This window comes from Brassica oleracea, chromosome C3 (genome assembly GCF_000695525.1).
Source record: "Brassica oleracea var. oleracea cultivar TO1000 chromosome C3, BOL, whole genome shotgun sequence".
Classification (NCBI taxonomy): Eukaryota; Viridiplantae; Streptophyta; class Magnoliopsida; order Brassicales; family Brassicaceae; genus Brassica; species Brassica oleracea.
In genome coordinates, this window is record NC_027750.1 from 50,217,489 (window position 1) to 50,230,266 (window position 12,778).

At 35.5% G+C, this 12,778-nt stretch overlaps 2 protein-coding genes across 2 annotated transcripts; one reads left to right on the forward strand and one right to left on the reverse strand.

Annotated features, from left to right (window-relative positions):
• Positions 1–650: 650 nt before the first annotated feature.
• Positions 651–4,248, forward strand: LOC106336246 (uridine-cytidine kinase C). The gene is made up of 12 exons (XM_013775018.1): positions 651–807; positions 1,136–1,482; positions 1,552–1,666; positions 1,756–1,951; positions 2,023–2,136; positions 2,214–2,387; positions 2,463–2,657; positions 2,824–2,946; positions 3,022–3,146; positions 3,241–3,355; positions 3,440–3,700; positions 3,785–4,248. Exons 2-12 carry the CDS (start codon positions 1,143–1,145, stop codon positions 4,028–4,030), a joined length of 2,004 nt encoding a protein of 667 aa, XP_013630472.1. The 5' UTR covers positions 651–807; positions 1,136–1,142; the 3' UTR covers positions 4,031–4,248.
• On the reverse strand, positions 4,240–6,098 carry LOC106336247. The gene is made up of 8 exons (XM_013775019.1): positions 5,655–6,098; positions 5,450–5,530; positions 5,302–5,361; positions 5,143–5,186; positions 4,939–4,981; positions 4,795–4,866; positions 4,604–4,705; positions 4,240–4,518 (listed from the first exon to the last, which is right to left on the reverse strand). Exons 1-8 carry the CDS (start codon positions 5,985–5,987, stop codon positions 4,399–4,401), a joined length of 855 nt encoding a protein of 284 aa, XP_013630473.1. The 5' UTR covers positions 5,988–6,098; the 3' UTR covers positions 4,240–4,398.
• Positions 6,099–12,778: the final 6,680 nt, after the last annotated feature.

A 12,778-nucleotide genomic window follows, 5' to 3' on the forward strand; every position in this document is an offset into this window, starting at 1 on the left:
TATAGAAAATAGTACGTTTCTATTTTTTGCAAAGAAGGATACTCAACAAAAGCTTACTAAACTACTGTTGTAAAAATAAATAACACAAATTCAAATATTGTATTTGGTCCTTCTGTGGCCCCAAACCTACCTAAAGAAGTAAAGTTCTCTAATATATTCAAAGTAAAGTTCTCTAATATATTCATCACTCAAATCAAAACTATTATATTGATAGAAATATCGAATATCCATATTTTTGTATATTTTCCTGATGGTAAAATATCTTTGCATATATAAATATTTTCGACTTTTATATTTATATCAAATATACACGTAGCCTTTTATTCACCCATCGTGCTAAATTTATAATTTTGTTTATAGCTGCTATAAAGATGGGGAAATATCTAAAAGGAAAAATAAAAAAATATATCAACTAAAAGAATTATATAACATAAAAAAATATCAAAAAGAAAAAAAAAAGCGATAGTATTCAATTAAATACATGGATTTGTAAAAGTTATACACAAATAACACTTCAATTTCATCATATTACAAAAAAAAACACTTCAATTTCTCTATTGTTTTCAGCTTAACTTTAATATTTAGTCGGTTTAATATTTTCGAAATATTTAAATAGGCTCTCTTATTCATTCATTCTCTTAGCTAACGTTACCTCGTGGGTCGGCGAGATCTTTTCGCCAGAGATTCTCTAGAGATCTCTCGCCCCCATAAAGACACACACTCCCAAATAATCCAAATCCCTAGTTTTGTGTCAAATCGAATTGAAACTGCTCTCTGCCACCGAGGAGCTATCGACATTTTTCCTCTGTGAGTGCCAACACAAACTCGGCTCCAAAGTTTTCGTTTTTCGTTGATGGGTCTTCCCGTTCGACCAATCTGGTTCATGTTTCTGTGTTTCTCACTGTTATTCTACATCTTGTGATCACTGCTCTGCTCATGAGTGTTGCTATGTAACAGTTTGATCGTTTCGTTTGTAGCTTTTTGTTTGTTTGGTACTGTTCCCATGGGGTTTAAGTGTAAAAAATGTGAACTCTTTTCCAGTAAAGTTGCAGCCTTTGATGTGTGTTTGTCGGCTCGGCTGTGTAAGCTTGTTAGATTCTGTCTTCTCAATCCAAGTATGCTCTTTTTCTTACAGTTTGTTCATGACGGGTCAAGACATCAACGGGATCGAGTTTCATCAGCAGAGACACGGTCTTTTAAAGGATCAAGTCCAATTGGTCAAGAGAAGAGACTCGGTTCGGTACGAGATAGTTCCAATTCAAGATCGGTTGTCATTTGAGAAGGGCTTCTTTGCTGTTATCCGTGCGTGCCAGTTGCTTTCTCAGAAGAACGATGGGATCGTATTGGTTGGTGTCGCTGGCCCATCTGGCGCTGGAAAGACTGTGTTCACCGAGAAGATACTCAACTTTTTGCCTAGTGTTGGTGTCATATCGATGGATAACTATAATGACGCTAGTAGAATTGTTGATGGGAACTTTGACGGTAAAAAAAAGATTCATCTTTGATATTTGCTCATTGAAGATATTTGATCGTTTTTATTGGGAAATGTAGATCCAAGGTTAACGGACTATGACACATTGCTCAAGAATCTTGAGGATTTGAAGGAAGGGAAACAGGTTGAGGTTCCTATATATGATTTTAAGTCCAGCTCTCGTGTTGGATACAGGTGCACATACAACCAGCATGGTTTAACCATTGTGTTCTTTGTGGTTATTTCCACTGAAGACATTTTTTTTTTTTTTAATTTTTTGGTAGGACACTTGATGTTCCAGCTTCTAGGATTGTGATTATTGAAGGAATCTATGCTTTGAGTGAAAAACTGCGACCTTTGTTGGACCTTCGTGTGTCTGTCACTGGTGGAGTTCACTTTGATCTTGTGAAACGGGTTCTTCGTGATATCCAACGTGCGGGGCAACAGCCGGAGGAGATCATACATCAGATATCTGAAACGGTTTGTTCTTATTTCTTGCTTCTTGGATGTTATTGGATGCGTGACCTCTACAAACTCCACTGTTTATGTAGGTGTATCCGATGTACAAAGCTTTCATAGAGCCAGATCTCCAGACTGCTCAAATTAAAATCATTAATAAATTCAACCCCTTCACTGGCTTTCAGAGCCCAACATACATCTTGAAGGTTTGGAAAATGACTTTATTTGTGTCCTGTAATCTTGTCTGCGTTTGATAAACTGAAGTTCTTTTGCCTTTTTGTAGTCAAGAAAGGATGTATCTGTTGATCAGATCAAGGCGGTCCTTTCTGAAGGACATACAGAGACTAAGGAGGAGACTTATGATATATATCTTCTTCCTCCTGGTGAAGACCCAGAGTCTTGCCAATCGTATTTGAGAATGCGGAATAAAGATGGAAAGTACAGCCTCATGTTTGAGGTTTGGCCCTTTGGTTATGTTAAGATGCTTAAAATGATGTGGTGAGTACTTATGGTTATGGTTTTTGATATCCAGGAATGGGTTACGGATACTCCTTTTGTCATATCCCCAAGGATTACTTTTGAAGTGAGCGTTCGCTTACTTGGTGGGCTTATGGCATTGGGGTACACAATAGCAACCATACTTAAAAGGAACAGCCATGTCTTTGCTACTGAAAAAGTCATTGTAAAAATCGATTGGCTTGAGCAACTGAATCGTCACTACTTGCAGGTTTGTCTATCTAAACTCATTCATCAAGCTTCTTGGCATAATAAACTGTAATTGAAATTTACATAAAGGCTTTATAATGGCATTCTTGTTCCCAGTAAGTACAACATTTGTTTATCCAGAAAACAATATGACTTGAATAATAGAAATCTAAATGTGTTATAACCAGGTGCAAGGTAAAGATCGGCAAATTGTACAGAGCACTGCAGAGCAGCTAGGATTGGAAGGATCGTTCATTCCACGCACCTATATTGAACAGATCCAACTTGAAAAGCTGATAAATGAAGTAATGGTATGATTTTATTTTTTGAGTTTTTTTTATTACATCTCAGTAGACTTCCTGATTAGAAGTCCCATCCTATTACAGGCACTACCAGATGATTTGAAGAACAAGCTTAGCTTAGATGAGGATTTGGTGTCTAGTTCAAGTCCCAAGGAAGCACTCTTACGAGCGTCTGCAGATAGAGTAGCCATGAGAAATAAGAACCTAAGGTACACTTGTGTCAAGGAGTGTATAAGAAAGCTTTGTTACTTCCAAATCCATGTGTCCTTCCTTATAGTTGTTATGCCCATTTATGATACACAGAGGCATGTCACAGTCATATTCAACCCAAAGAGATAAGAATATCTCCAAGCTTGCTGGTTATTCTTCAAGCGATAGGAGGTACGAAGAGAGAAACCACGACTCACCAGCAAATGAGGTTTCAGATTTGTTCTCCTTCATTCCTCTCTTGGCCACTTTAAAATCGTTATTAAAGTTAACAGTGCAATTGTCTATTTTTTAGGGGTTTATGACTCAGCTTTCGGAACAAATATCATCTCTCAATGAGAGAATGGATGAGTTCACAAACCTGATTGAAGAGCTAAACTCAAAGTTGAGCTGCAACAAGAACCCTCCAACACAGCAGAGCATAGAAGTCTGCAATGGCTCAGCTCCAACTTCGTATTTCATATCTGGTCTGGACAATGGCTGTTTGACAAATGCCATAATGGCCCATTCGTCTTCATCTTCCCAGTTAGCCAAGGATTCGCCATTAATGGAAGAGGCAAGTCATCTTACATTATTTTCTTGTTTATAAAATTTGGATTGTGTTTACATTGCTTGAGTTGCTGGTTCTGGTGCAAAGCAGATATCGACCCTCTCACGTGGACAGCGTCAAGTGATGCATCAGTTGGGTAATCTGTGCAATTTGATTAGGGAAGACTCAGCCGAAAGGTCAGGCCTAGCCAGAACAGGAAGCAGCAATAGCAGCAGAACAAGCAAAAGCTTCTTCTTCTTATCCAGTGTGGAATCTAGTAGCCTCCCTCTCGTGTTAACAACCTTGGCTCTTTGCAGCGTAGGAGTAGTAGTGATCTACATTAACAAGCGGCAATAACATCAATAACCCTTGTGGATCTTCTTTTTTTTCTTTGACTGGAGGCGTTTTGTGAGAGCTTCCGTGGGTTTCTCTACGTAGACGATGACATATTCTCGATTAGTTTTATATTTAATAAGATTCAGTCATTTTACTCTTCTCTATGTTAGTTCATACTCAAAGACAAGACCTAGTTGCTAGTTCTGTTCGGTTTCTGAGTGTTTCATGTGAAAATTACAGTACTGATCAGATTATAAACAAATTTTTGTCTTGGGTTTGGATTTGTATGTCAGCCCTACAAAAGTTTTTACAAATGTATGCTCCACCAGAATTGCTCTACACAAAAATCTATCACCAAAAGAGACCAAGAGATTTTGTGAACACCATCATCATATTGCTTTGTCTAACCAAGCTGGTAACCTCAAGGAAGATTTCATTCCAAGTCTTGTGAGGAAGATTGAGTAGAGGATATGCAGCAACAGCACAAAGAATCCACTGTTAAGCAACAGCTGTTGACAATCAAAAGGTAAGTTCCTCAGCTTCTTCTTATCTTCCAGGTTATATAGAGAGGAAAGAGGTAAAGAGATTACGTACCACTGTTCCAAATATCATATAGATGAGGCTCATGGAAGGCATTATGTTGAGGCCCATGGCGGTGAAAACATAGGAGAGAGAGGCGTGGATGTTAATTGTGATCTGCAAGAACAATGCAATAGGAGTTTTATTTATACAAGAGGGCTTCTTTGGGGAAAAGGGTGGATAGGTTTTAAGGGAAAAAGGCTTACCACAGCAAGAATGTTTTCTCTTATTAAGAAGGATGATGTCAGAACATATCCTATGAGACCCAATGCTCGGACCTGCACGGGAAGAAACACGTCAATACAAGTAAACAAGGAGAGATAAAAGTTAACAGGTCTGTGAAATTTCACCATTGTGCACAAGAAAATGGAGAGACGCCAGCTTGCCTTCATCCTGAGAACAAAAGACATTGTGAAAAATAAGTAAGTGAGATAGATAGTCTTATGCTGAAGTAATCTACTTCCACAACTTCAGTCATGGTAAGATGTATACTAGTTAGGGTGTCATGAACTAAAAACTGTGCAGGATAGAGAGGAGTATATGAGTTCAGATACCTCCACAATGAACCAATTGCAAGCCCCAGAAGACCATGCATAAGCTACAGGATAAACCCCACAATGTTAAAGAAAGGTCATTGCAATCGCTGTGAAAGAGAAATCATAAAGAAACAAAGAACACGCAACAGACTGAAGCTAACAAAGCGGAGGGCTTACAAAGTAAGTCAATGCTTTGACTGGACCTGATAATATGAACAAGAGCATGAGAGTAGCGACCTGATAAACAAACAAAGACCACAAAGACTTGAAGCACATGCGCCAACAAACTTTCATTCATGTGAAAGGAGAATGCTCTTTACATTACCATTGTCTTCCTACCGCCTGAAATGTTCCATCTTATCGAGGATATCACTATTGGCAATGCGAAAAAACACCCAAAGTAGTTCTGCGTTCAAACGTGTAACAAAGAACAAATAGTCAAACACAAAGTTATCGTTTTTATACAGCTACAAAGCTAAATGAGACTACTTTCTTCATCAACTGAACAAAACACGAAATGGGTAACGAACCTCAATGGCGAGGGAGTTGCTGAGAAAGTAAACGAGCCCGGTGACGGCAGCGAACATGGCGCATTCCACCAGTCTCAGCGTCTTCTGATAAACCAATTCATCTCCCTCCTCAGCTTCTTCTTTCTTCCCATCCTCTCGATTACCTGAAAACGAAGCTCTGGAGACGCTCGAGAGTGCGAAGCAGCTTCGGTTGGAGGTGGAAACGAGAGAGATTCTGGGTCTTTGCAGAGAGAGTGACAACAGAGAAGCGGAAGCCAAGGATTGTGTAGTGGCGAAACGGTAAAATCGAGTGATTGTGGACTGGTGATGATGAATCGTTTTGAGGAGATTCATGGAGGCGAAGAAGAAATGAGATTGTTTGTTTTCCCACGGCGACAGAGAGGAGCTTTCTTTCTTCTCCGTCTATTTCAGATAAACTGTTCGCAGCACTAACCGATTCATTAATTTTCTATTGGTTCTGATTTCTATCCGAATGATCAAATTATACCGACATAAAAACCAAAATCCAATTAAATATCTAAACATTTAAATACAGTTTTTTTTATCTAAAATAACAGAATATTAATAATATTTACTTCTGAAATAAAGATGTTATTTATAAATTTGGCATATCGAGTTATCCTACTGATTTAATAGTAAAAGATAAAACTATAAAGAGAAATTAATTCTTATTTTTTTGGCACGAAAAAGAAATGGCTTCAAATATATCAACATTTTCTTTCAAATCTAGCTTTAAAGTCCAAAATTACAAAAAAAAAATAGATTTCATTAATATAGCGGCTCTCATTCTCTAATACTTTAATTTTATTATAACTTTATTTTTTTTGAGTTTTTTTTACAACAACGAAAACCATTATATAGTCGTCAATTACGACTTTATCTCCTAGTTCCACCGTCGTCATTCAAGGCATCTCGTATCCAAATGAAGTTTTGATTCATAATTTTACCAGCTGATGTTTAGTTTTCAATTCACAGTTACATGTTGATCATAAATTGATGATTAGTTCTGATTCAAAGTTTCATGTTGATGATTTATCGGAACTTTGTGATTTTGGGGGTCAATTTGATTTGATTTTGTTGTTTTGATTTGATTTTCGAGTTGATTTGAAGTTTTACTTCATAATTTGGTTCGTATTTGCTTTGTAAGATTCTATTAAAACTATCATCAACGGTCTTAATTTGTAACAAAGACATCTTATCGTTTGTATCAATTTACCTATATTTGTATGTATATAAATTTTTTAGGAAAATTATCAGTTAGAGTTTGAGTTTATTCGATGTTTAACCACACTTTAGCTATTGCAATTTGTTTTGGCTTAGTAATTATTAAGTTATTGCTTTACACGTTATGTTGTATTTGTTTATTTTACCGGTTTGGAAGATTTAGTTCAGATTTAGTTCAAACGACACATATATGAATCGAGAGAAAGAAAAACTTCGACGAGTCTTTTAGTTCTTCTTTTTTGTTTCTTTAGCTATATTGATAGTTGAGAGTGTCATTGTCTTTTAGTTGAGATTAATTTGGGGAAAATTCTCCTCAATAGACCTATTTAAGTTTCTGTTTCAAAACAGCCACTCAGACTAGAAACCAGAAAATCCTATTAACAAAATTTTGAATTTTTTTTTTGATTGGTTATACAGGATAGAAACAAGATGGGAGATTCATTACATGTCAAACTAACACTACCTGAGTTAAGGTATATGATTGGATCAGAGCCAAGTCAAAATGACTCTATAAACAAGTTTTCAAGCTATGCTTATATCAAAACTGTTAAGAATATCCTCAGAGAAGTAGAGTTCAACAGAATACGAGGGACGTTTTTGGGACCGTTGATCAAGCTCAGTGAGAGAAATTTGAAATTATCAGCGAAGATAGCCCATGTGTTCTCACCAAAAGCATCAAGACAGTGAAGAAACACGAAGCATGGTTCCATTTCGGGGCCCAACCAATGAGGTTCTCTATAAGGGAATTCCACATGGTTACCAATCTGAAATGTAGAGGGGAGGAGAAGGACCACGACAGGAAACCGAGAGATTTGAGTTGGACTTCCTACAGGGTCCTCATACGGTAAAGGACGTGGAAAACCAGCTCAGAAACACAAACGACGACGCTTCTGATTAGAGATTCTGCCTTGCAATGCTCCTCCTGATTGAGAGCATACTACTACAGAAGGTCTCGGGCTCAGACACGACTTTTCCTTTGGATTATGTGAAGATAGCACATGATATTGACGTCTTGATGACATATCCATGGGGAAGAATAGCTTATGAATTGCTGCTGAAACCACTTAAGAATGTTGTCGACAACAATCTGGACAAAAATAAATATGAATTGCACGGATTTCCTCTAGCCTTCCATCTGTGGATACTCGAATCGGTTCCTTTGCTATCTCCCTTCTGTACGGTGATTCCTGTTTTGGATGTTCAACCGTCTACACCAATTTATCTTCTTGTGTGAGAAATACATTCATGTAAAGTCTCCACGGCTGAGAGATGTTCTAGAGATTGAAAATGATAAACATGTAAGTTTTTACATTGTTTTGTTTCTGTTTTATTATGATTCTCCATTTTAAAAGCTAATTAATTGGGTTTTCTTTTTTATGGTTTTAGCTGAAGGTCACATGCATATTACCTTCCATTACCCATAATCCAGAAGCTGATGTTCCCATAGAAGACAAAGATGATCAAGATCTGGATGACATGGCCAATTTATCCAAGAAGGTTATAGGTTTAAAATTAGTGATTGGAGAAACATGTCGGTAGATCTATACGATGATTTTTTTTGAAATGATGGGAAATGTAGAGATGGGTCAAGCGTGTTCTTCAAATGACGACGTGTTCGTAATTAGAAAAGCTATCTGCAATTAGAAAAGCTATCCAGAATAGTGCTTTGTTGATATTTGTTGATATAAAGCAACAAACTTTTATACACAACCGACATACTCCTTCAAATACTCTATTCTTGCCGATGAAATTTCTTAGTTGGCGAGTGTTTCCAATGGAAATTGGAGGAGCATCTTCAACTGTGCTTTTCAAATCCAAAGAAATCTCATAACTCAAGGTTATGTCTTCCACTTGAATAAGGAAATCTTCAGAAACAATTTTTAGCAAATCTTCATATTGAAGATCTTCTTCGAATTTAATAAACGATGACGTTATGTTCTTATCCACAACAAACTCTCACTTGAAAGTTTTTTTTGAACTCCATTCTCTACAAACACAAAGCACTTCAACCATATTTCGAAAACCTGTTAAAAAGATCAACTAACTGTGTATCAGAGACATTTGAACTAAAAATTCCAAAAAACTCATAAAAACTGTGAGCCTAGGAAGTGAAGATGACGATAATACAAATTAATTTGTTAACTTAACCTTCGAAACAACTCGAAAATCCAATAACAACAGCATATCAGTGATCCACAAAATCACATAACAAATCAAAAATACAATAACAACAACATATCAGTGATCCATAAAATCACAGAACAACTCGAAAAATCCAATCACAACACCATATCAGATCAAACTGATCCACAAAATCACAGGGATCTGATATATCATCGAATTATACACTGAATCGGAACTAACTAATCATCGATAAGAAATTATGATATCTCGAAGAAGCTGAGATGCTGAGAAACGAAACTGAAGGACGACGAGATGCTGTGACGAAGTGGAGACGACGACGATGACAGAAACGATGGTGGAGACGACGGAGAATGGTGACGACAACGGCTCGGCAAATTTTCGAAATGTTTTTAACTTTTATTAATTTTAAATTTAGGTCATATAACATTGAAGGTAATATAGTTAAATGTCATCTTAAATTAAACATTTTTATGATATTTGGACCTGAAGTCTAGATTGAGAAGATAAAGTTGGATTAGAGCTATCTGAAGCTATTTCTCTTAATTTTGGGATAAAAACTTAAATAAAGCTAGCTAGTAGAATTGCCCAACCATAAATTATACTCCCTCTGTTCCTTAAAACTATATAATCTAGATTTTTCACACATCTTAATATAACACATTAAATTTGCATAGTTTTTTATGTTTATCTTTTTTCATAATTTTAAGCCAATAAAAATTTAACAAGTGCAATTAAGTTTTTTGAAGTTTGCAATTAGTTAATAAAATATGCATTGAAAATATAAAATATGGATCTTTTTTGAAACAAATGTTTTCTCTAGAATATGTAATTTTAAGGAACGAAAGGAGTATATGTTAAATCCCTTATATACTAAAGCGCAAGTCGCATCACCAATCTAAAGCTAACATGTGGAAAATCTATTTTTTTTAAGAAAATTGAAAAATACCGAAAAGTAAAACACGTTATCAAAAAAAATTATGGAAGTTTGAAAATAAGACAAATAACCAACCTTTTACAATTATTGGTAAAGCAATTTTTTATGAATTTTTCTTTGCATCTCCTATTTTTCTGGAGTCTAAATATAAACTAACAATTTTCTTATTTTTTCATTTTTTTATATAGTAAAACACAAATCACATGGCCAACAAAATTTTTGACACATGGTATATATTTAAAATTTTAAATTAAAAATAAATATTCACAAAAAGCTTTGTAACAGAACCGTTATTTATTAAAATAACTGATTTCTATTATTTTTTGTAACATAACCGTTATTTATTAAAATAATTGATTTCTATTATTTTTACATATAAATCAAGATAAAATAAAAATTAAGAATATCTCTCCTACGACTTCATGATCTCAAAATCTGAAACCGTTAAGACTTTCTCTTTACAAGATTTGACTCACGATGCTATCAATTCTTCTCAGTCTGCAGTTGCTCCACTAACTTTTTTTATCTGAGTTTGAAGAAATTTCAATCTCTAACAAGACAGATCGATGACTTCTAATTATTGTATCAACATTTTCATCAGGACTATAATTCGATGTCCAGGTCGACATGTCTCTGGCCAAACAGTGGCAGCAATACTCTTAAAAGAACATCTTGGGAAGTTGGCAGATGAAGTTAAAATTCAGGTTAGTGAAACTAATTAAATACGCTAAAACTCCTCAATACTTAAATCATAATTTATGTCATGTTGGTTTTTTTTCATGAACCTTTTTTCTTTTCTAACCTACTTATGATTTTTTTTCTTTCCTTTTTTTCTTTTGGATATTGGTAAAAGCTACATATTTTTATGCAGATATCATGATAAAAAAAGGTAAACTACACAAATTAGGTCACTGTCGTTTTTTAAATTGACTAGATTAATTCTCGAAAGGCTTGAAAATTTTTATTTGTTGTGATGGTAATGATTCCAAAGAGGAAAGTAACAAGCTCACTAATAAACTTGAGAAGCACCACAAGATGAAGAAAAGAAAAATGTGGTGATAACTAGAAGCAAAAACAAACGGAGCTTAAGAAACTCAAAGTGGTAGAGGAAACAAAAAGGAATCTCATGTCTACTTTCTAGATCAAGGCCTAATCTCAGGTTGGTTTTCCTTATTTTATACATGTTTTTATAATTGTATAGAGATAATATTTTTGTTTACTTTAGGAATTAGGAGTGGTATACACATTTGATTTAATTTTTAAATATACAACTTGCAATGACACATGGAGAAGAACTAAAAAACTACAAGAGATAACGTCAATATTCTACAAATATATTGTTTATATCTAATTGTTCTTACAAGAGCTATGGTTTTCCCGAATTTGATCTCTAATACTAATATTTTGTTGGTTTTGAAAAAGTGAAATCAATCTTTTATCTTGATATGTTTGGTTTATATTGAAGTGTCGTAAAATATAAACAATAGATTATTTATTTCTTTAACTTTATTAATAATAACCCTTATAATAATAACCCTGTTTCTATTAATAAAGTTTCTTTAGAGTTAAAAAGATAAAATAATACTTATTGTAGGAAATTTTACATATTTATTAAAATATATTTGCTTACAAATAATAATGCACGGGAGAGAATAGTAGTTATCCAATATATTAGAATTAATAACTGGACATAATTTTTTTTAAAAAGATATTCGTTGGTTTCTTATCTTGTTATCCAAAAACCAAATTGAAAACCGAACTAATTAAACTAAACCGAGCCAATTTTCAGAAATGGAATAATCCCGATATATATTTCTAGAACCGAATCGAAAAACTCAAACCAAAATCAGACGCAAGTTCTATTTGAAAGTCCGTCTTCTTAACCGGGCTCATACCAAAAGGAGAAAAAGCAAAGAGACTGAAAAAAAAACATTTCTTGTTATAAACCATTTAGTGATCGACCCATTTATCAGCTCGTGTAGCAAGACGGGCCAAGCCCATCCGCAGGATCATACTGGCGCCTATCTACTCTTGTGTTTATCCACATTATAGTTGGTGTTTATCTTACGTATTGCTAGTCATTATCTAGTTAAGGATAAGTACGATCTCATGTCGATCCAGTACTTAGACCGTCATTACCATATGTATATAAAGACCAGTTGGTCGACCTAATAATATACACAAGTTTCCCTCTTCATTCACAACATGTTATCAGCACGATAGACTCCAAAACCCTGAGACAAAACCTAACCTAAAATCCGTCACACATAAACCCTAATCCAGGCGTAACTTAAAATCAATCTATCTCTCAAACTCCGAGGAACCAGACAACAAGCCACATATCAAATTGAAGCTCTGGACAAGACGAATCTATCAGCGAAAACCGTTCGTCAATCCGATCTCAGACGCGCCCACACTCGCAGAAACAATAGACGGCGCCGCCTTGGTCTTTTAGAACCCTAATACCGAAGAACCCTAATCCGTTCTTGATTCCGTTCCAGCAAGCATTACCGCCTCAGCTTCATCCCGATCTCAGCTCAGACAAACCCTTGAACTCAATCCCGTCTCGCGTTCCCGTCATTGCCTCAGCTCGATCCGACGATCAGCCTCAACCCGTTCGCGAGAGACAACCAAGGCGATCACGACCTAACAAACCTAACCCGATCGCATCCTCTCAGCTCGCGATCCCGAAGCAGCCAGCTCGCGTCCGTTCGAGGTTCATCTTGGTGGTCCGGTTTCTACAATCTGCAAAACAAAGGTAATCCTAATTCTGAGAACATGAATTGAACATGGTTGTTTTGTAAAGATTGAAACCCTAAAA